The sequence below is a fragment of the Lynx rufus genome, unplaced genomic scaffold (genome assembly GCF_022079265.1).
Source record: "Lynx rufus isolate CCGP_SWC_20201006 ecotype Redwood Valley unplaced genomic scaffold, mLynRuf1.p SCAF_3, whole genome shotgun sequence".
Classification (NCBI taxonomy): domain Eukaryota; kingdom Metazoa; phylum Chordata; class Mammalia; order Carnivora; family Felidae; genus Lynx; species Lynx rufus.
The window spans coordinates 85,335,547-85,359,981 of record NW_025814845.1 but is presented as its reverse complement, the minus strand read 5'-3'; the positions used below and the strand labels follow the sequence as shown (position 1 = coordinate 85,359,981).

Sequence of the window (24,435 nt, the reverse complement as noted above, 5' to 3'; positions counted from 1 at the left end):
GCTTTGCAACTCAATGCAGGGATTTTGTCCCTTGGTGAGCATAACTAATAAGACCCGTTCAAGATTACGTTCAAGAAGGGAGAGTTTATTACTTGCAGCAAGCAAGGAGATCATTGGGGATAGCTCCCAAAGCAGTGTCTCCTGGAACAGCGTGCTTAGCTTGGTGATATCGAGCTTTTCTCATCTTGTGGTTACCAGGAAGTTTTACAAGCTGCTGTTTTCACCTTGCCATCTCCTGCTTCAGCTTTTTCAGGATGTTCTGCCAGTATAACTAAATGAACATTAAGGCAATAGGTTCAAAATTTTCCACTGCAGTAAAAATGGCCCCTGCTCTTTCAGATAGTTTAAACTTCTCTAATGAAACAAACACAAGATTGTCTGTTGGACTTTTTCTTTGTGTCTACTTTTTAGCCTTTGTTCAATTTTGGTTTTAGTTTCTGGTGGGGGCCAGAAAATTCACACTTGGAAGGTTGGTGTAGAGTTGGACAAAAGTCTTCACTTAGATAAACATTAACAATGAGCCAGTGAAGAGAAGAAATAGATCGCTATGGAAGAAAGGCAGGCCATACCAAGTATATTTCACAGAACAGGAAAAAGGAACCCCAAATTGCTGGACGGAGATTCAGAGACATTGGAAACCTTAAAGATTCATTTAAAGTCAAATTTAAAAACTAGTCTGAAAATTAAATTTAAAATTCCTTTAAAAATATTTCCAATGAATGGATGAGCCTTCAAAAATGTAGAAGAAACCCTCTGAGGGCAGGAGCAAACCTTATGCACAGTTCAGGGACTTCGGTGAGGCTAAAAACTGCCAAACCACCTGGAGGCATGTACAGATGCTGGCAGGCCAGGAAGATGAGAACTTGCCTGTCTGTGTAAGGAGACAGAACTTGTGGAACTGGGGTCTGGGCAAGGAGCCTGATTAGAGAAACAGCATAAAGCCAGGAACAAAAAGGAAACACACTCAGGAAAAATTGAACTGGTACAAATAACACTCCAAACGGAGAGCCCTCAATAGAAATCATCTGTCTCAGCCGTGGTTCTGAGTAGTGATAGAACAAAAAGAGTCGGGGGATCCCCCAATAATTTGAGGACGTTGGTCAGCTCTCATCTGGGTTTTGGGCTTGGATTCATTGAATATAACAAATAATTAAGGGCCTACTATGAGCCTCACAGTGTTCTAGGGGCTGGGATATGGCAGTTTAAAAAACATCAGAAAACAAATCCCTTTCCTCATGGAGTTTAGATTCTAGAGGAGGAAGTTATTTAGTATACTAAAAGGTGGTAAGTGGTATAGAGAAAAGTAAAGCAATGACGGCCTCTAGGAAGTGCTCAAAAGGTGTGCAATTATAAATAAGATGGTGGGTAAGGTGTCAAATCAAGCAGGCTCGAATGCTGAGAAACAGTCTCGCAGTTGTCTTGGGTATGTAGTTTTCAGCAGAGGAACCAGTCAGTGGGAAGTTTTCAGGTGAGAATGTGCGTGGCCTGTTCAGGAATCGGGCAGGAGGCCAGTGTGGCTGAAGAGGGATGGACGGGTGGCAGAAGGACAAGTGGGAGAAGGAGAGGAGGTGAGCAAATCGGAGGAGTGGGCAGCTTGGCAGAGGCTGTGGTGCTTAGTAAACATTTTCAATGTTTAAACGTCTTTGTAGTGTTGCAGAAAAGGTAAAGGCGTTGATGAACTTTAGACGCTTTTTGATTAAGAATTCACGTTAAAATTTTAAAGCCAACCATTCAAATCATAGAAATAGGATGTGAATTTTCAAAACCCGTAGATACAAACATGTAATGAGATAAAAAAGCAATTCAAAAGAAGAAAAGAGAAAACAGAGAGGAACAAATATGAGGTAGTAGAGCGAAACATATGAGTAATCACAGGGAATCAAATAACCAGAATACCAAACTGGATTTTAAAAACCACCAGGGGTGCCTCAGTGGCTCAGTAGGTTAAGTGTCTGACTCTTGGTTTCGGTTTAGGTCATGATCTCATGGTTTGTGGGTTCGAGTCCCTCGTTGGCTCCATGCTGTGGAGCCTGTTTGGGATTTTCTCTCTCTCTCCCTCTCTGCCCCTACCCCACTTGTGTGCTCTTCCTCTCTCTCTCTCAAAATAAATAAACAAACTTAAAAAAAAAAACCAGCTATGCATTGTTTACAAGAGAGAAAAAAATAAATACATAGAGAGGTTGAAAATAAAAAGAGTTCCCGAGCCAATATTAATTAAAAGAAAGTGAAGCTGTTTTTATATCTGACAAAATAAACTTGAAGGCAAAAATAAAAGTGGGCACTATATAATGATGACTTGTTTTTCCCGACTGTGTCTTCCTGACATGAACATTTTAATATTGCGTGTACTGAATCACATGGTTTCAAAACGTGATGCCAACGTGAGGGAGCTGTAAGCAGATTTTGACAAATCATCTGAAATAATGGTTTTATAAACACAATTCAGTAACAGGCCAAATAGGATAGAAAAAAATGTGTGTTCAATAATTAGAAATTTTATATTCTTCTAAAGGACACACATAACCTTTATGAAAATATACCACATTCTAAGCCATAAATTTAAAAGACTCAGTACTTACGAACCACAACTATAATGCAATTCGGTTAGAAATAAATATCCAGGGGCGCCTAGGTGGCTCAGTCGGTTAAGCGGCCGACTTCGGCTCAGGTCATGATCTCGCGGTCCGTGAGTTCGAGCCCCGCATCAGGCTCTGTGCTGACAGCTCAGAGCCTGAAGCCCGTTTCAGATTCTGTGTCTCCCTCTCTCTGACCCTCCCCCATTCATGCTCTGTCTCTCCCTGTCTCAAAAATAAATAAAAAACGTTAAAAAAAAAAAAAAGAAAGAAATATCCAGAAAATTCTTCAGTTCTATTTGTTTTGGAATTAAGTTAAAAAACTCCTAAGTAGGGGTGCCTGAGTGGCTCAGTCGGTTAAGCGTTCGACTTCGGCTCAGGTCATGATCTCACGGTTTGTGAGTTCAAGCCCCATGTTGGGCTCTGTGCTGACAGCTCAGAGCCTGGAGCCTGTTTCAGATTCTGTGTCTCCCTCTGTCTGCCCCTCAACCACTTGCACTCTGTCTCTTGCATTATCTCAAAAGTAAACATTAAAAAAAATTTTTTTTTTAAAAACTCCTAAGTAACTGATGGGCCATAGAAGAAATCATAAAAATAAATAGAAGATATTTATTTCAAAAGATAAGAAATATTTACATATAGGTACCTAAAGCATCACTTACAGAAAATGTGTAGCCTAAAATTCATGTATAAGGAGAGCAGCAAGACTGAAGATGAATGATTTAAGAATCTCAATAAGAAATAAAAAGGGGAGGAGAATACAATAAATAAAAGAAAATGCAAGAAAGAAAATGAAAACAAAACAATGAAATTGAATAGAATTTCAATTCAGGTCTCACATAATTACCACAGATATTTTGCAAGGAATATGAGATCACACACACAAAAAAATCCTAAAACACACAAGGAAACAAAGTACCACGAGTCAGAGACAGGGAAAAAAATAGCACAATTATACCCACAAAGCTTAAGATATTAGAATTATGAGACAGAGATGTATTTAAAAAGTATATTTAATAGGTCAAACAAGCAAAAAGTGGCTTGAAATTATGAACAAGAAACAGGAAGCTATAAAAATTACCAAGTTGATTTATAAACAATGAAATATAGCTTTGAAAAATAAAATTCACAATGAAAATTTAAAAACTCAATGGAATCAAAACCTCAATGAAAAGATAAAATAGTAAACGATACAAAGCAGAATTAATGAATCAAGCCAAAGATGTTATACGGAATGTGACAGAGAGAGGTGATGTGATGTACAATATGCAATACAGGTAGAGGACATTGAGAATTGAAGAAGAGTGTCTACCAAACGCTTAACTGGAGTTTCGCGGGGTATAATAGAGAATGAATAGAGGCAATATGTGAGGTAACAATTGCTGAGGACTTTTCAGAATTTTTGAAAGACATTATTCCTCAGAATCAGAAATTACAATGAATTTCAAACACAATAAAAAAAAGAAAACTACACCTAGATATAGATAGCATTTGAAATTTCAACATAATGAGACTGAATGGAAGATCTTAAGAACAGGCAGTGAAAAAGGACACATTACCTAAAAACAGGTAGCAGTTAGACTCATGGCTGCCTCCATAACAGCTATGACAGAGCTAGAAGATAGTAGAATAATACCTTCAAAGGGCTGAGAGAAAATAACAGACACCCTAGACTTGTATGCCTCATAAAAATTTCTCAAAATAAACATATTTTAGGAAAACAAGATTTTAGGTTACCACCAAAATATCTTCATTAAAAATAATTCCAAAAGATAGATGTACCTTACTCAGTAAATGGTCCCAAATGGAAGATTGAAATGCAGAAAGGAATAGGATGGAAATGAAGAAGGAAACATGTATCATATGGAAGACTAATCTAAGAAAGACATGGAAACCAGTGGAGAGAAAATAAACAAATATAAAATGTAACCCATGAAATGGACATTTGCTAGTCAATTTTAACTGCCTTTCACATTAAAAGGGAAACACATAGAGAGGAGCATACCTAAACATACTCAGTAGAAATTTCTAAATTCCAAGGATAAAAAGAAACTCTTACAAGCTTCTTGAATGAAAAAATTAGGAAGGCACTCTGAGTTGAATTACATTTCTTATGTGAAACGTTAGACACTGGAAGACATTGCAATATAATGTGTAATGAATTCTGAGAGAAAAAGACTTTGCTCTTGGCCCCCTTGTTATTTCTATTTTAGGACAAAAGACCATTGATTTCAATTATCATAGAACTTGGAAAGTAGCCACGCTTGTAATCTCTCTGAAAATGTTACCTCAGTAAGAAGTCCAGTTAAACAAAAATAGGATCCAAACAACTCAGGGTAGTGGAAGACAAGATACAAAAGAAGCAGCTGTAGAGACTTCCTCTTTCCAAACTCCTGATGAAAACATTCAACATATAACAGGATCCTGCTTGAAAGTTTAGAAATCTCAGTGCTTTGAGGCTAAGAGCTCTCTAGAGAGAACAGGGATGTGCAGTATTCACTATTGTGCCTACAGAAAAAGCAAGGGCTTTGGAAATGCTTAGAGCAAAGACCAGAGATCGACAATTCCTCCCACTGTCCAGGAAGGTCTGGTGGAACTCAAGGGCGGGAGACGAAGGTGAATAATTAGAACTGGTATTATATTGAAGCAAAATGAGTGCAAGAATAAAAGAGAACTTCAGAAGTAGTGAAAATGTAATGAAACCATGAAACACACGCCGATAGAACAGACCTACATAAGGCCTTCTGAGTGTATCGAAATCGCTACCCACCCCAAATTTAACATTTATTATAGTAATTGAAAAAAAGAGGAAAAAAGTTTCAATGTCAAAAGCAAGTCATATTTTAAAGTTCACAATGGTTTTGACTTCGGTTGGGATGTAAGGCAGCTCTTTACAAAAAAGACTTTCTTTCTTTAAAAAAAAAAAAAACCGGGGGCGGGGGGCTTATGGGAGTTTTAAAAATCACATAGAAAGGAAAGCTTATAAAAATGAGTTGAAGTATAAATAGAGTAAATAGCATAACTGAATACATCTTTGTTCCAAATATGATCCTGGTGATGGAGTGACCTTCATAGTTAATTATATCCTTGTATCTCCCAGGCTCTTGGGCTATATATCATGTGCGGCACACATGACTAATGTACTTTAGCTGGGCTGCTTCTATCATGCATCACATGTACGTTGCATCAAATTTCCTGGCAAAAATGTTATTTCAAGGTAATGTGTATAATAAAAATGTTCTCTTGGTGTCACAACAATATTATTTCTCCTCTGACAGTATTGTTAGAATATCTACATTGATTAATACTTACCTGCCAATTCAAAAAGGAACATATGTTGTGGGTAAAAATAGTCAAGCACACTTTATAAAATATAAAGACTAAAGTGACTTCTTGGTGGAATTCAACATAAAACATCACAAAATATGACTAGAGAAGCAGGAGCTGATCTCAAGATTATGATTTTTATTTCAATAATTTTAATAATAAAGTTTTCCTAGAAGGATATACTTTTTATTTTTTTAATGTAGTAAAATATACATAACACAAAATTTACCATGTTACCCATTTTTTAATGTTTATTTTTGAGAGCGAGAGAGAGAGAGAAAGAGAAAGTACAGGTGGGGGAGGGGCAGAGAGAGAAGGAGACACAGAATCTGAAGCAGGCTCCAGGCTCTGAGCCATCAGCACAGAGCCCTATGCGGGGCTAGAACTCACTAATCATGAGACCATGATCTGAGCCGAAGTCAGATCCTTAACCAACTGAGCTACCCAGGCGCCCCACCACGTTAACCATTTTTCAGTGCTCTCTTTGGCAGCATTAAGTATATTCACACTGCTGTGCAACCATTACCACCATCCATCTTCAGAACTTTTTCATCTTGCCAAACTGAAACTGCACACCCATTAAACACCAACTCACCATTTCCTCATCTCCCCAACCTTTGGCAACCACCATTTTACTTTTTGTCTCTATGAATTTGGCTACTCTAAGTACCTCATATGGAATTATATGGAATTATATGGAATTATAGAATATTGGTCCTTTTGTGAATGGATTACTTCACTTAGCATGTTTTCAAGGTTCATCCATATTGTAGCACATGTCAGAATTTCCTTCCTTTTTAAGGCTGAATAGTGTTCCATTATATGTATATACCACATTTATTTATAGAAGTATATATTCTGAAAAATTATTTTTGATGTTGGGCCGCCTGGGGGGCTGAGTCCCTTCAGTGTCCAACTCTTGGTTTTGGCTCAGGTCATGCTCTCACAGTTTCGGGAGTTTGAGCCTCACATCAGGCTTTGCACTGGCAGTGCGGAGACTGCTTGGGATTCTCTCTCTCCCTCTCTCTCTGCCCCCACCCCCACTTGTTCTGTCTCTGTCTCTCTCAAAATAAATAAATAAACAAGCTTAAAAAAATAAATAATTAAAAATTATTTTTGATGTTAAAACATTATGCACTATTATTGAAACTCTGCTTGTTATAATACATTGTGATAGCCTTTAATAAGAGCAACTATTATGAGCAAGTACCCATTATGTACCCATTTATCAAAATACACATTATCTATAATCTTCCTGACAACACTAAAAATGGGACACTACTCTGATTTTAAAGATGAGTAAACTAAACACAGCGAATGTGAGTGAAATTTATCCAGTGACTCACAGAGTGTGCGGAAATGCTGGGATTTGAACCGGATGTGCTTAGCTCTGAAGCCCGGGCTCTCTGCCCTCCACCACCTGACTGCTTACGTTGTGATCAGGGTACATTACATTACGTGTGGTAGAACTGTGCTGGACAGGTGGACATTCAGTTCAGCACTGACTCTGCCATCCACTAGCTGTGTGACCGTGGCCAAGTCATTTGGCCTCACTAAACTGCTTCATCTGCAGAAAGGGAATAACACCAGTAGTGACGGTAATGGCAATAAGAGCTTACCTATATGTTTGAGCACTCCTGTTGTGCTAAATACTAAATTTGTCTTGTGTTAGCTCTTCAGTCCTCATGGAAACACTACAAGGTAGATTTTTTAATTCCTTTCCTTTTATTTACACATGAAGAAGCTGAAAGACACAGAGGTTAAGGCCCAAGGTCACACCTGAGCCAGTCTGGCTCCTAAACCTGCACTGTAACCACTGCTCATTGCTAGGAAGTTTGAGAATGGAGATAAAGCATACAAATTGCTCAACTCAGTGTGTGACACACAGAAACCACTCAAAAAATGTGAGTCGTTATTTTTATGGCCATGATTTACTTGCCATTTTTCTATATCTGGTTCTGAATGGCTGCACCTGCTTTTCCTCCTTTTCCCCCCTCTGCTTTGGAAATGTTCCAAAGGTGGGAGGGGGGATTGAGCATCCATCAGGAAATCACCTTCCTTCACTCTGGACCTATTCTAGGAAAAAGCACAATATGGCAAGGACTTCGACACAGTCAGTTCAGTACCAGGCCAAACATGCATTCTTATTACTTAGGCTGAATTCAAATGAGGTGGGAATATAGCCCTTGCATGCTATGCTGTTTGGCATAATATGAACCCTTGAATTTTAAAAGTCTAATTCTCTCCCATTTACCCTGAAGCTAAATCACCAATGTAAATGAGTTTCTGAGAAATTCACTGAAAATGTTGTGCTTCTTAAGAAAGTTGAAAGAGCAGGAAGATGACTAAAATAGGATATATGTCCTGCTAAAGTACACAAGTTATTCTTACTTTTAAAATCCTAGGTCCTTATTTATTTGGATTAAGGCTCCTAACTGATACTATTTATCAATGACTGAAAAACAATCATGGATTTTGATTTCTGTAATTATATTAAAATCTCATTTATCTCTTAATAAAGAAGAGTTGGAGCTAATATTTTCATATACCAAGTTTAAGGTTGTGCCTAATGCCTTAACACCACCCCCCACCCCATACCCTCAAGACCAGACTAGGCAGGCACATATACTTATTACCATTCAACACTTATTCACTGAGGAACCTACAGAGTGACTTGACTATGGAGAACACAGGATAATGTAACGCAAAAAGCTGACCCTGAATTAATTCATAATTTCGTTACAGCCATCAATATGTTTACAATTAAATAAGAATAAAAATTATCTTGGGGCACGTGGGTGGCTCAGTCCGTTAAGCATCTGACTCTTGATTTTGGCCCAGGTCATGATCCCAGGGTTGTGTGATCAAGCCCTGAGATGGGCTCCACCCTGGGCCTGGAGCCTGCTTCAGATTCTCTCTCTCTCTTCCTCTGCCCTGCTTATGCATGCACATACTTGCTCTCTCTCTCTCAAAAAAAAAAAAAAAAAAGATAAATTATCAGAATTTGAAGGTGTTAACAATTTTATAAGTTCTATGGTTCTTATTTTTTACTTTTTAAATGTTTATTTTTTGAGAGAGAGAGAGAGAGAGAGAGAGAGAGAGAGAGTATGAGCAGGGGAGGGGCAGAGTGAGAGGGAGACACAGAATCTGAAGCAGGTTCCAGGTTCTAAGCTGTCAGTACAGACCTCAATGAAGACCTTGAACTCATGAACCGTGAGTGAGATCATGACCCGAGCGGAAGCTCGTTGCTTAACCGACAGAGCCATCCAGGAAGCCCAAGTTCTATAGTTTTTAGAGTTAAAGAAACTTTGTATGTAATTTAATACCAATTTTTAAAATTACATATTAGGTGTGAACTGGTACTATGCTTTATGTTGAGTATATAATAGTAAGTAAAATAACAATATTTTCTGTCAAGAAAGTAACTCTAGAAGTAAAGATAGGTTATTCAAGTCATGGGATAAATCAATACTTCCCATTCCTTCCTGAACCAACTGATGTCCATACACTTATCCATTTAATGATTAAGTTGTGTTTTCCAAGAATTAATTGTGTGCAACAGCAAACCTAATTCAGTTGTACTTCTTATTGTAATTACATTAATTTAATTACACTTCTATAAACTGATGAAATATGAGAGTAAAAGAGTATGTGTGTTTCCATGAAAACTGCTCTGAGGCTTTGAAATGATTTGATAAAGTCAGGTTGCCAAAATATTTCTGCTATAATTAGGAGTTGAATGTGACAACTGTAAAAGATTTAAGAGAAAATTATTCTAGAAAGATTGTGCAAACAACTCACTTCATAATTTAAAATATCAATCAATATTTTAAAACTGGCATACAGATATAATTACAATAAACTGTGACCTGTGCTGGACATAGCACAGCCTAGAGGTCAGGCCTGGGAAGAAGTGACAGAAATGAAATCTGAAAGAGTAGCACTAGTCAAGAAGAAGGGCTAGTGTCCTGAGCAAAGGGAGTAGCATGTCCAAAGGCTTGGCAGCAAAAGAAGATTAGAAAAAAAACTCAGCGAGGGGCACCTGGGTGGCGCAGCCAGTTAAGCGTCTGACTTCAGCTTGGTGCTGACAGCTCAGAGCCTGGAGCCTGCTTTGGATTCTGTCTCCCTCTCTCTCTCTGCCCCTCCCCCGCTCATGCATGCTCTCTCTCAGAAAGAAATAAACATTAAAGAAAAAATTTTTTTAAAAGAAAAAAGAAAAAAAGCTTAGTGTGACTGAGGGCAAATGTCAGAGAATGTGGTAAGGATGTGATAATGGATGAGTCTAGAGAAATTATCAGGAGACCGATCTTGAAGGCCTACGTAAGGAATTTGGAGCTTTGTTGTTGTTGTTGTTGTTGTTGTTGCTGTTGCTGCTTTTAAAGTTTATTTACTTTAAGAGAGGGGGGGAGAGAGAGAGAGAGAGAAAGAGAGAGAGAGAGAGAGAAAGAGAACTCATGCAGGGGAGGGTCAGAGAGAGAGGGAGAGACAGAATCCCGAGCAGACTCTGCACTATCAGCATGGAGCCTGATATGGGGCTTGATCCCACGAACCATGAAATCATGACCTGAACCAAAATCAAGAGTCAGACACTTAATCGACTCAGCCACCCAGAAGCCTGGTTATTGTTTTTAAGTAGACCTCATACCCCGTGTGGGGCCCAACATGAGGCTTGAACTCACGACCATGAGATCAAGAACTGAGCTGAGATCAAGAGTCAGGTGCTTAACCAACTGAGCCACCCAGGTGCCACAGGAATCTGGAGTTTTAAAAACTCCTAATTCTAAGATTCTCTGCAAGATCATTTTGGCCTCAGTAGTACCAGATTTCAAGGAAGAGGGTGGTGAGCAAGCCTGAAGGTAGGGAGACGGTGAGCTACCCATGAATCTAGCCAGTCTAGTTGTGAGGGGAGAGACTGGGGCAGTTATGTTTAGTCTGGTTACCAAGAAGATAGAATTTAACAGACCAAGAGAAATTTCTGAGGTAAACTGGGTGAGCAATCAGTGTATGGGGGAAAGGAGAAGAAATGTCAAAGCTCACTTTCAGATTTCTGACCGAGAACAGGGAATGATGCCATTTAAAGAAATAGGGAATAATGAGGGGGAAAGCAGGTACAGGAGATAAGGTGATAAAGTCTATCCAGTCCTATTTCATTATATAGAAAAGGAAACTAATTTCTAAAGAAGAAAGTCTTTTACCTTAAGTAACAGAGTCATAAATTGAGTTCAGAGCTTCTGACCATCACCCCCTCCCTCCCTCCACCTGTCCAGCCCCTTCTCTACCCATCCAGTGTAAACACCACTCATAATTCTATCTAGGGTTTTATTCCAGACATATCATTACCAACCCCCCACATATGATTATGAATGTTCTTTCATCCCTCTCCAAACCATATTTCATGTCTGCCCCCATAAACCAAAAAAACCTTGGCTTAGCATTGCATTGAACCCTACTGACTTAAGTTTCACACAGTAAAATCTTTTATCAGTTTCAATGGAAATCTGACCCACAGGAAGATGAATGGAGCAGGTCTTCTGTGAAATAGGTTGAAAATAATTGCATGTCACACAGGTTTTGGAGAAAAGCCAGTGAAGTATTCAGCGAAAATGTGAAAGAGCAGACCCTCCACTGCTCTGAATTTGAAAGCTCAAACATTGGGGCAGGGAAATATTTTATTCTCATTCGAAGGGCATGTGATTTATTTTCTCTGACTGCTAATTGCTGCAGAAAGTAAAGGAGTGGGTTTCAAAAAGAAATTACAACAAAGCTTACCTAGCTTGAAAAATACTTAAGTAGCATTGGTTTGAATTTACAGGCTCCTACAGTGAGCAGCATAGTACAGCCAAAACAATTAGGAGCTGAATAAATGGGGGCTTTCTGGGAATGTCTTTATTTAAAGTCTTTAGCAGGAGAAGATTAGTGAAAGAGGACAGGTTTTAAGCCCTGAATAGAAAGGGAACTTTACTTAGTAAAGTCTTCACTGTATTCAATTTTTCTGTTGTAATTGTTCTATTGTGAAAATGTAAAATTTTGGCTGGATGAGAAAAACTGGTTTTACCCATCTGTTTGTTCATTCAACAAATATTTACTGAGTGCTCATCGTGTAAGGCATTATTCTAGATCAGTAGTTCTCAACCAGCAATGCTGATAAAATTTTGAACAATACTCAGAAACTTCAAGAGACTCTTAATTTCTACCTGCATGTTCAACTACAATTTACACACACACACACAAAATAATGTTTATTTTTGAGAGAGAGAGAGCGACAGAGTATGGGCAGGGGGAGTGGCAGAGAGAGAGTGGGACGCAGAATTTGAAACAGACTCCAGGCTCTGAGCTGGCATCACAGAGCCCGAGGCAGGGCTTGAACTCACAAACTGTGAGATCATGACCTGAGCCAAAGTAGGATGCTTAACTGACTGAGCCACCCAGGCTCCCAGTTCATCTACATTCCTGAAGTAAACAGTGGCCAACAAGCAGATCCAGTGGCTGTATTATTTTATTATTTTTAACAAAATGTTCCATGTGGAAGGAAGTTAGAAAGATGCACAACTGCAATGAATAAAGTGTATACTCCATAGATTCACTAGAATATTCCACTCTAAGAATAAAAATCTGATAATTTGTATTATTTAGTTTTTGAAAACTCCTCATCATCACTAACAATGGGGCACACAGCAGGATGAGGATGTTTAATGAAAAACTGGGTTGGAATGTCAAACCATATTGCTCCTCTGGCTTAATTGTCCTTAGTGCTTTGCCATGTTCTATAGCAGTGGTATCCAAAGAGGTACAGATAGCCCAGGAGTTCTTTAAGACAATCCATTTGACATAATGCACCTATGTGCCTAGTACGCATGCTTAATTGGTGTTAGTACCTTCTTTTTCATTTATGAACCTTCAGACAGGGAGACCAGTTTTAGTCCCTGTTCCATGTTGTAGGACATATTTAATCCCTTTGTCTGGAATGCCCACTACCCCCTTGCCCTTAAATAATCTAAATTGGATTTCAAGATTCAGATTTCAATGTCTCTACTCTTGTTGTATGCTTAAACTCTTTTCCATCACAATTCTTTTTTTTAATGAATATTTATATATATATATGTATATATATATATATAAACACACTTTTTTAATGTTTATTTTTTTATTATTTAAAAAAATGTTTATTTATTTAGTTTGAGAGAGAGACATAGACCATGAGCAGGGGAGGGGCAGAGAGGGAAGGAGACACAGAATCTGAAGCAGGCTCCAGGCTCTGAGCTGTCAGCACAGAGCCTGACGCGGAGCTTGAACTCACGAACAGCAAGATCATGACCTGAGCCGAAGTCAGATGCTTAACTGACTGAGCCACCCAGGCACCCCATTTTAATGTTTATTTTCAAGAGAGAGAGAGAGAGAGAGAGCATGAGTGGGGGAGGAGCAGAGAGAGAAGGGGACAGGGGATCTAAAGCGGGCTCCATGCTGACAGCGGAGAGACCTTTGAGGGGCTTGAACTCACAAACCGTGAGATCATGACCAGAGCCAAAGTGGGATGCTCAACTGACTGAGCCACCCAGGTGCCCCTTTCCCATCACAATTCTTATATTGCTTTCTTATATCTCTAATATAAGAATAACCACTTGATAAGAGGTGGATGCTGTGATGAGCTGATCAGTTCCCCTTCAGGAACAAAAGACTTACTGCCCCAGCTGCAGGGAGTGCCACCTACAGACAGGCCTTCTTCAGGAACCTCCCCATCATACCTCCTTCCCAGGATGGCCCCAAGCCAGTAACTTGAAGGGCGATGTAAGGGTCCTTCATCCCACTGGCAACAACTCTAAAGGATCATCTTATCTTTAGGACTTGCCTTTAGAGTTGGCTAAGGCTTCCGTTGAGACCAGATCACAGCACAACTTGTTCTCTCTCAGTTCTGTGCCTTTCCCTTCTCTTCCACAGGTGGTGGTCACAAGCACATAATAAGCTCCTGCACCCTAATCTCCATCTCAGAACCTGCAACCCAGAAACCCAACCTGCAGGCACACCTCAGGCACGTACCACATTGCTGCAATTATTGGTTCATTGCCTGTCACTCAGTGGACTGGGTTTGTTTCTGATGTATTTTTATATTCTCAGGATCTAGGCAGCATCTGGCACATATGAACACCTAGAAATGCTTGTGAAATAAATTCATTAAAACTGAGATCTCCTTTTTCTTTGGCCAAGAAATTATTTCTTTTCTTGTTTAATTAGATTTACTTATTTATATTCTCTCTCCCTTTATAGTAAAAGAATTAGGGCAGTTTAAGCCAAAAGTTAACTGCAACTAAGTAATGGGGAAATAGGAATGACAGAATTATAAAGACAAGTATGTCAATGATACGCATCAATATACTTGTAATTAGTCATTTAATAACTTTTAGTCACTGAGCTGAGCATCTACTATATATCAGGCACTGCTTGAGTGTTAAAATAAGACTAAATCTCTATCCCCAAGGAGAACTACATTCATATGGAAAAGAGAGGTGAAATGGAACAGTGTAGTTTTAGAGAGCAGTAGGTAAGTAATACAAAGACTGCAGAAGGGCCTGAACACCTGAAAATATGCTACTTTGGCATATTGATTATTTAAGCTAAAGGCAATTGAGAACTGCCTTTAGGCAAAGTATAAATTTCTTGTGAGAAAGATGCCCTTCCAGCATCAGGATGAGAACGTTCTTTTTTTTTTTTTTTTAAGATTTATTTTTAAGTAATCTCTATACCCAATGATCAGGAGTCACATACTCTTCTGACTGAGCCAGCCAGGTGCTCCAGAAAGAGAACATTCTTATTACCAGAGATGGGGAGCTGACACCAATATGAGTCTGTAGAGACCTCACTAAACCAATCCTTATGTTCTATGAGCTCCCCCCACGTATTTCCTGTTTACTTTCCCACAATTTCACACCCCTGGTCCAAGTCCTTTTTCCCTTTGTCTTGTCACATCTCCACAACTTATCACTCTTTGTTAAAATGGTATATAACCATGGGCCTAGTTGCTCATTTGGGATTTTCACTCCTTTCTGTGAAGCCCTCCATGCCATGTAAAAATATTAACATCAAATAAAATGTATATGATTTTTTCCTGTTGGTCTGTCTTTAGTGAGTTCAACTCACTGGTTCCAGCCACAGAAGCTAGGAGAAAAAAGGAAATATCTTTCCTTCCCTATACCTCTTGAGGTAGGATGGTCAGAGAAGGACTCTCCCAGGTGAGCAAAGGCCTCAATGAGGAGAATCCATCCCAGCTGAGATTTGAGGGAAGAATGTTTAGGCTAGGAAAACAGCTACTCTAAAGGCCAAGCATTCAGTACAAATTGGACTCTAAGCCTCAGGAAGCTAAATGCAGTAAATTGCTTGTTTTTACCTGGGAAGGAGACATGTTTTAATTCTTAAGAAGAGCCAAAGCGTTTCCTTGAATAAAACTGGATGGCACTGAGAGAGGTAAACAATGTCTTCATCAACTATTTCACAACAAAGAAAGAAGCAGAAATCTGTGACAGCTTTTTGTAGTGACATGGGAGACCTATCATTAAGAAGCATTCTGGAAAGACAATTCTGTAAGGGGCTGCAATGACTCAAAGTTCTTAGAGCAGTTGCTTGATGACATGACCTTTAAGTTCTCCTCTTTGAGTCGGGACTGGATGTCAGACAGTCAAGATTGCATTCTCTATCGAGGGGCTCAGCACAGGTATTCTAGAGTGTTCATTTATTCTCCAATTCATTAATCAGCAAAGAAATTGTTCAGAACAACCTAGGACAAAGGCTTTTAATCACAACACTATCTTCCTGCTGCATTTAAGACTCCCAATTTAGGCTGACTTCATAGAATTTTATGGAAATATCACCTACCAGATGATGAGCTGCTTGTTCCCAGTAACTAATTCCACTCTTTTTCACTTGCACATGCACACACCTCCACTTCTCCTACCCATCCCATCCCTGTGGCTGTAGACAAGGGTTCTCGGTGTTTTGGTTGTATATTAGTTTTGGAGATGCAAATAAACAAATGACGAGGGCCTAAAGTTAAAGAAATAATGTCAAGATAATCAAGGAAGTGGGAAATGGAGATCATCAAGCTATTACTACATGACAGGTTTGCTTAACCTAACTTTGTAATTCTGTTTCCTGACAATTAAACAAAAGAGCATTTATTATACAGCAACACTCCTGCAGGGGAGTGTCACAATCATTCCCCAAAAAGGATATGTATTCCAAAGTGAAACATTTAGTAGCCTTCATCATTGTAGCAGAGGAATGTTACCCCATTACAAAACATGTACCACAACCCTCAAATTGCTTTGACTTCTCGTTACTAATAAACCACCCAGATGAATACCTACTATGTCAAGGAACTAGATGCATCCTATTTGCAAATATTTAAAGCATCTGAGTTCAAAGCCAAGCTCTACCACCTGAAAGAGTTTAGGACATGACATCTTAAAATATGTTGCATTGGTATATTAATGATTTTGAGCCAAATGCACTTGATAAACAGCAGATGCAGGGAGAGGCTTTCTATGCGCTCTATTTGCCTAAAGACAGATCCTCCAAAAGGAACTCAACTGTCATAAATCTCCTCCTCAGGAGTTTCTTTTTCTTTTCAAGTTTATCTATTTATATTGAGAGGGGGAGGGGCAGAGACAGAGGGAGAGAAAATCTGAATCGGGCTCTGCACTGTCAGCATGGAGCTCGATGTGGGGCTTGAACTCACGAACTGTGAGATCATGACCTAAGCTGAAGTTGGACACTCAGCCAGCTGAGCCACCCAGGTGCCCCTCTAAGGAGTTTCATCAATTGGGGAACATTGACTCTTATCATAGGAGAGAAAACAAGATGTTGACACCACACCCAGGCAAACTGTCACAAACTGTTGTGTCCCTATCTATTTTTCTCAAGACCCATTCATCTTTCATAAACGGCTTACTCTCCCCTAAGTGGCCTACATTTCCTTTTCCTTTCCCTATTATGATGCTATCTAAGCTCTCAAATCTCCCCATTGTGGGAACATGCATTTTTTTTCCTATGATGCTACCCAGCAGGTAATATTAAAAATTAGTACACTTGTATACCTTTTCTCCTGTTAATCTGCCTGTTGTCAGTTTATTTCATAGGTCCAGCTATTGAACCCAGGAGAGTAAAGTCTTTCCTCCCCTACACACTTATTTTTTTCAACTATGAAACCAGAACTGAAAAGGTGTTGGGATTAAATAATAATGTGTGAAAGTCCCTGGGCCAGCGTGGTTGCTAGCAGATGACAGTCACTCAGTCTGTACCTTTCCTTCTCTCACTTTTCACACCTAGTACAGAATAAGGGCCACATCCCAAACATAGCTTACAACCCAAAACCACTTACAAGCAGTGGTGTGCAAATAGAGGCCAACATATCACGTCTATACATTTAACACTTGTGAGTCAAGCTGGCAAACTGTTAAATACAGTGTTATGTCTTTCTATATTGATAAATATACCTTCATAATAACCTGAGTGTGCAAATAGAGGCCAACATATCACGTCTATACATTTAACACTTGTGAGTCAAGCTGGCAAACTGTTAAATACAGTGTTATGTCTTTCTATATTGATAAATATACCTTCATAATAACCTGAAAGGCCAAGTTCAAATTTAGATTTTTCAGCTCCCTCAGAGGCAGGAGGTCTGGTCATGATCTCACAGTTCGTCAGTTCAAGCCCCGTGTCAGGCTCTGTGCTGACAGCTCAGAACCTGGAGCCTGCTTCACATTCTGTGTCTCCTTCTCTCTCTGCCCTGCCCCACTTGCACACACACTCTCTCTCAAAAATAAAAATAAACATTAAAAAAATTTAAAAAGAAAGTTATATCTACAGTCCCATAAGTAGAACACAGGAATACATTTTCTTATCACAATGTGATTTTGGTAGAATAGCTCAAACTTTCTTGATTTCTGGAACTCACCCTTTGCTTAATTCAAATTACTTCCAAAAACCATAAAATACCTTTACTAAAAAGGAAGGAAAGTAAAATATCATGCTTCTTTTTGGTTTCTATGCATGTGATGAGACAGAAGTTACCTAGATTTACAGGTGCCTTGCCTTTTATAAAGATTTACCCTTCAAACTATGAAATACACCTTATTTATGTTGGTGTTACATTACTGATCCAAGTACTTCCCACTTCACTAACGGGTGTGTGAAGGCAGGTAAAAAAGGACTTAATACTCAAAGAAAAGGAGGAACACAAAGGACTTGTCGCACTAAGATAGAAACGTGCACAGACAGCTGCACAACTGGTTTTATTCTACCCTTCACTAGGCCCAAAACAGAAATCACCAAATCTCCCAGGGTTAACTGCTCCTCCTTCTCACTCACAGATTGTCTGTGTTCTTTTTTTTTTATGTCTATTTATTTATTTATTTTGAGAGAGAGAGAGAGAGAGCGAGCGCGCACGTGTGAGCAGGGAAGGGGTAGAAAGAGAGGGAAAGAGAGATTCCCAAGCAGGTTCCATGCTCTGTGTGGAGCCTGATGTGGGGCTTAATCTCCTGACTGTGAGATCACAACCTGAGCTGAAATCAAGAATTGGTTGCTTAACCATATGAGCCACCCAGACGCCCAGATTGGTCTGTATTTTTAAAAATCACTACAAATTAAATGTTCCCATAATCTTACCACATCTAACTTATTATTTGAGCCATTTGTCCTCACACGACAATATATGTTATTCTGTATATCATTCATGTAGTAGGTTGGTTCATCGGCATGGTAAGAACACCTCAGGCTTTTATAAAAACAACCAAGCAATCTTTTCTTAATGAGAATGATATGATAGTCTTTGCAAAAATAAGAAAGCACCATGGACTATAATGAATTAGAGATACAAATTTGGCTTGTGTTATCAGCAACAGTGATGGCATTTTACTCATCCACTTTTACTTTTTCACCTGATACTTGATAAGCAAGAATACACAGTGGCCAAAAAATTAACCAGAGTCTTAGGGTGGCCATATGGGATAAAAGTAACTGATCCACTGTCTTAGTCAGTTGGGGCTGCTATAACAAAAATACCATAGACTGGGTGGCTTAAACAACAAATATTTATTTCTCATAGTTCTGGAGGCTGGGAAGCCCAAGTTCAAGGCAGATCCAGTGCCTGCTAAGGGATCCCTTCCTAGCCGATAGATGGCTATCTTCTCAAACCCTCACACGGCAGAGAGCAGAGAGCAGGAGCAAGGTCTTTCATGCCTCTTTTTATAAGGTACTAATCTCATTCAGCAGGGTTTTACCCTCATGACCTGATTACCTCCCTCAAACCCCACCTCCAAATAACATCACGCGGGCTTCAATATGTGAATTTGGAGGGGACATAAACATTCATCCCGTATCACCCACACCGAGAGGAAATATACAAAGTCAGTCATATCAATCATGTAGGGTTTTCAGTAAAAGCTGATGAGTGTTAATCAATAAACTTTTCATAAAAAGTCTTAATCATTGCAGAGATATGTCTCAAGTATACATACACAACTATACATAATCATAGATTAGATAGATAATCCACATGCATACAGGAACACTTGTACATAACCAAAGGAGGCACATTTCAAAGGTGGAGTTCACACATATAATCATACACAAAATCACTTCCCAAAGAAAAGAGTTTTAAGAAATCAGCCAGTGAGTTTCCCCAGCTTTGATCCCTCTCTGTGGTTCTCAGTAAAATGGCAATGAGGAACTGAGCTAGCTTGGAAGCTGAGGTGACATAGCTCTTGTGATGAATGCAAGAGGAGGAATGAGTGGACTTAGGGTCTGCTGTGCTCTAAAAGGTAGGGTCAGGAAAGAAGTAGGCTTCTACTAAGAATTATTTGTTATATAGGCAATTCTGTACATTTTCATCCCTAATATATTTCTTTCTACTGAAGGATCATCTTTATTAATGGCAACATGTACCCGCACATTCGAAGATACAAGGGTTATTAATTCAGGCTCTAATGCCTTTCCTTACACTGATTCCCTACCTAGACCACATCATTCAAGTCATTCATTCTATTTGAAAGTTACTGAGGGCTTACAGTGTGCTGGGCATGATTCTAAGTGCAAAAGTGGAAGAGTTACCAAGACAGATAGGGTCTTCCTCATGGACTGGGGGATGAGACACAGGAGAGGAAATGAGAGTCAATAGTAGGCAAGAAACAAGGAAACAGACTACATAATTTCAGATAAAGTACGATGAGAAAGTTAAAACACTCTTCTCTCCCCATTCTGTTCTTTCTCCAGGTGCCCACCTTATCAGCTCTTAACAACAACATTTTCCAACAACCTCCCCTGCCCAAACCTGAATAGACAATTTCCTCCTTTTATGGACCCACCGATCCCACCTGTAGTCTGTCATGCTGCTTTATTGCATTTGTTTACCTGTCTTATCTTTCCCAATGAGACTTTAAGCCCCTTTGGAGTAAAGGTCATTTTTTTTTCTTAATGGTTTTGTAGTTGTAATCTCTGGCACATGTTCTGTTTTGCTCACCACATAACATATTCAATACATGCCAATTAACTGTACAAATCTGTTGAAGGCATAAAGAAGCCATTAACAGTAGGCGAGCAAAAAACTATTGTAAAACCTGAGGCTTAATGACTATGTTGTTGTGATCACAACCTTCTACAAAAAATTTATGATACTCTCATTAGGACCATGTTCTACTGTTTAATCTAGTAGCTCTCACCCAGTGCACCATTAAAAAAAAATTTTTTTTAACGTTTTATTTATTTTTGAGACAGAGAGAGACAGAGCATGAACGGGGGAGGGGCAGAGAGAGAGGGAGACACAGAATTGGAAGCAGGCTCCAGGCTCTGAGCCATCAGCCCAGAGCCCGACGCGGGGCTCGAACTCACAGACCGTGAGATCGTGACCTGAGCTGAAGTCGGACGCTTAACCGACTGAGCCACCCAAGCGCCCCTCAGTGTACCATTTTTAAAGAAACTACAATTTAGGATTCTCACTGCTAAAGTGACGTCAGCCAGAAATTGAACTGAACAGGTTAGACTATCTAACTATGAGTTAAGAGGTTAGCCCACGGGCACCAAAGAAAGGCCTTAGGTTTCCCAAAACCCAGAGAGGATGCTCAAAGAGACAGAGCAGTGAACGGTATTACTCAACTAGCATCACAGCTGCTGAAGGACTCTGGCTAAATAATCCGAGGCCTCTTTCCAGTATTGAAAAGCACACTGTGACCTCACAGTGGCTTTGGGCCATCCATCCAAGGGCTCTAATCAGCTCAGATCTTTATTCAGTGCCTCCTAGGGAACCACCAGTTCCAAAGTAGGCAGAGGGAAAATCTCTTGACATTGCGATAATAAAAAAATTCTAAAGTTCATTTAGGATCCATCTGCATGATAATGGGTATAATGCAGATCACAGTGTAAACCCAACAGAACTGTTTTGAATGTTAACGAGAAAATGTTTTCTATCGTTGCCAAAGCAGTTACAGAAGAATCACACTAAAAGCTCTAATAGGTATTACATAGCAGACTTGGATTTTATTAAAAGTTACATCTAAAAAATGTTGCTTATCAGGGGCCAGCCTATTTTTACAGCTCTGATGTTCTCCTCTACATTCCCTGATGATTTTTCTCCTACACAGACGATTCTAGGAACATGGGTTAACTTCTGGATCTTTTCTTCCACCTTCAAAAACAGGACCCGGGGCGCCTAGGTGGCTCAGTCGGTTAAGCTTCCAACTTCAGCTCAGGTCTGTGAGTTTGAGCCCTACGTTGGGCTCTGTGCTGACAGCTCAGAGCCTGGAGCCTACTTCAAATTCTGTGTCTCCCTCTCTCTCTGCCTCTCCCCTGCTCACACTCTGCCTCTCTGTGTCTCTCAAAAACAAATAAATGTTGAAAAAAAAAAAAGAAAACAGGATCCATCAGGGCACAGGGAAGTCACAAATCGAATGGAGGGGCTCCTGGGTGGCTCAGTCAGTTAAGCATCCAACTTTGGCTCAGGTCATGATATCACAGTTTGTGGGTTTGGGTCCCACGTTGGGCTCTGTGCTGACAGCTCGGAGCCTGGAGCCTGCTTCAGATTCTGTGTCTCCCTCTCTCTCTGCCTCTCCCCCTGCTTGCACTCTGTCTCTGTCTCTCAAGAATAAGTAAATGTTAAAAAAACAAAAACAAAAAACAAGTCTTCAACTCAAGAAGACTAAAAAACAAACAAACAAACAAACAAACAAACAAACAAAAACAACACCAATCCAATGGAGTGCATAAGAAGCCTGAGGTCTTCTGCAAAGTAACCAGCAAACATTTGCTGTCTTCTGTGGTCGCAGAAGTTTTTTGGTATTTTTGTTTTTTTTTTAACTAAGTTTAGGAAGTGAAGAGCAAAAAATATTTTCCATTTTTATTTTGCTAATGGAAAATCTGGACCAAAAAGATGCTGAATTAGTGAATCTCAGGCAGAATAAATATGTTATAAGAGATAAAGCCATAGGCTATTACTGAATTTGTATATGTGGTCTCTTCATCAGAGGACAGAAAAGAGTTGAAATAGATTAGTAGATTTGTAAATTTGATTAATAAAGGGAAAGTCCTACCCTATCACTATTATTCCAATTATTCCTAAAATAAAAAATAACACCATTTACTGAGCACCTACCATGTGTCAGCCAATATGCCAGGCATTTTATGTTATTACCTGATTTCATTCTTTCAGCAATACTGTGGTAAGTCTCACTGTCCCACTTTCACAGATAGGGAAACTGAGGCTCAGAAATTTCAAGTAATTTGCTCAAAGTCTTATAGTTAGAAAGTTGGAAGAGCCAAGACTGCAAGACAAATGTATCTGACTTTAAAATTTGCACTTTCCAAAGTATCCATTGCTTTGAGTAAAGTGTCATTGCCTTTGAAAGTTTCAAAGATCAAATAATACCCTTCTTTCATTTTTAGAAAGGCCCTTTAAGGGTAAGACTTGACTCTGCATTTTAATCCTGAATGATCAGGGTTTTTTTTTTAAAGCAGTAACTTGTAGCAGGCAGCTTTAAAGATTTCATTTAAATTAATTTAGTTTAATTAATTTGTGTAACTAAGCCTGAGTACTTTTTTTTTTTTCCGGAAAGAGACCTACTAATACAAGGGTATTCTCTTGGTCTTTCTAGCCACATCATAATTTTTCAGTCCAGAATGACAGCTTGTGGTAGGATTATACGAGCTTGAACTCACAGTGTGCTCAAAGCAGGAGAGGCAGGGTCTGGGATCACATAACAGGTACTGCAGTGGATACTTAAAACATGGCACAATATCAACATCAAAATGAAGTTTACTAGAACAGGTGACCTTCAAGAGAAAGAGAGGAAAAAGGGTGGATGGAAAGGGATAGACATTCAGGGACTTAAACAGGATGTTTTATAATAACTGTGCCAAATTATCTTATGACTATCACAAAATAAACTGAAGTTATTTCCTCAAAAGTCATTCAATCTAAGCATGCTAAACATCTCTTACCATATTTGGATGCTATTCGATTCACTCTAAAGGAATGAACACCTATGTGATTTTCAGCAAATCCTATTATACCAACCCAGTGACTAACATTCCTCGTTTTTCACAGACATGATTGCAGTTTCATGCCCCTATTTAAGATAACCACAATCCCAGTTCAGTACAATTACTTAGATAGATCTCATGGTATGACATCCCACACCTATCTATTGAGAGAAACTATCTTTTGTTGGTTTCTAAATCATTTGCTTTCTAGTGCTTCCCACTTTTTAAATTGGCTGGAGGAGGGAGAAGGAAGGAAGAAAGACAGCAGGAAAAAATATTACTCTCACCAGAAAAAAAAATATATTAAGAATAATTCAGAATTGGCTCATTAACGATTAAAGCACATGAAAAATTTTTCCTATAATTTATGAATGACATTTACTTTCATTTTCTTATTGTTTTTTTTTTGTTTCCTTATTTTCCTTATTTCCTTCCTTACAGAGAAGGTAATATTCGCTTTCCCCTTTGCCTTAAGTGATTTCCTTGCGAATGGAAGAGTAGGAGAAACCAGCTGGGAGTGCAGTAGTCTAGGTCAATTGATTTGTTGGTGGTTACCTTGTAGTTTCTGGTTGTATTCGGTCCTGTCAGACTGACTCCTCCTCAAGGTACCAGAGTGGTCCCCAGAAATACTGCTGTCAACCACTGTGTCTGTCTTCCTTCTCTCCAGCATATACAGCCTGGGCCTCAGGAAGGTCAGGTTCTTTTTCTTGGTGCCCATGTTTTCTTTCCCAGTGGCTTCTTTGGGATCCATCTGAGGCCAAGACAAGCTTTTGAGACTTGTAGGCAATGGCTGTTTGCTAAATTGCCTCAGGACCGGGGTTGAAGGCACCAGAGTAAAGAGTTGAACAGCCCCCTTCTTACTAAAAGGCTTCCCTAAAAGCTGTGAAGGTTACCTGGCTGTGACTGCCACCTCTCCAGAGTCCCAGAGCCCCACCCCTATGAGGTCATTGGTTTTTATGCCTAGAATCCTACAGGGGAAGCTGCCACCTGTTACCAGAGAGACCTGCAGCACTGA

At 39.4% G+C, this 24,435-nt stretch overlaps 1 protein-coding gene across 1 annotated transcript in view; it reads right to left on the bottom strand.

Moving 5' to 3' along the window:
• ARHGEF38 (Rho guanine nucleotide exchange factor 38) overlaps positions 1-24,171 on the bottom strand; it is a 139,346-nt gene extending 115,175 nt beyond the window's left edge. Inside the window, exon 1 of the mRNA XM_047091413.1 lies at positions 23,976-24,171. Within this exon, the coding sequence (XP_046947369.1) occupies positions 23,976-24,171 (196 nt within the window). The remainder of the gene's footprint in view (positions 1-23,975) is intronic.
• Between the last annotated feature and the right edge of the window lie 264 nt (positions 24,172-24,435).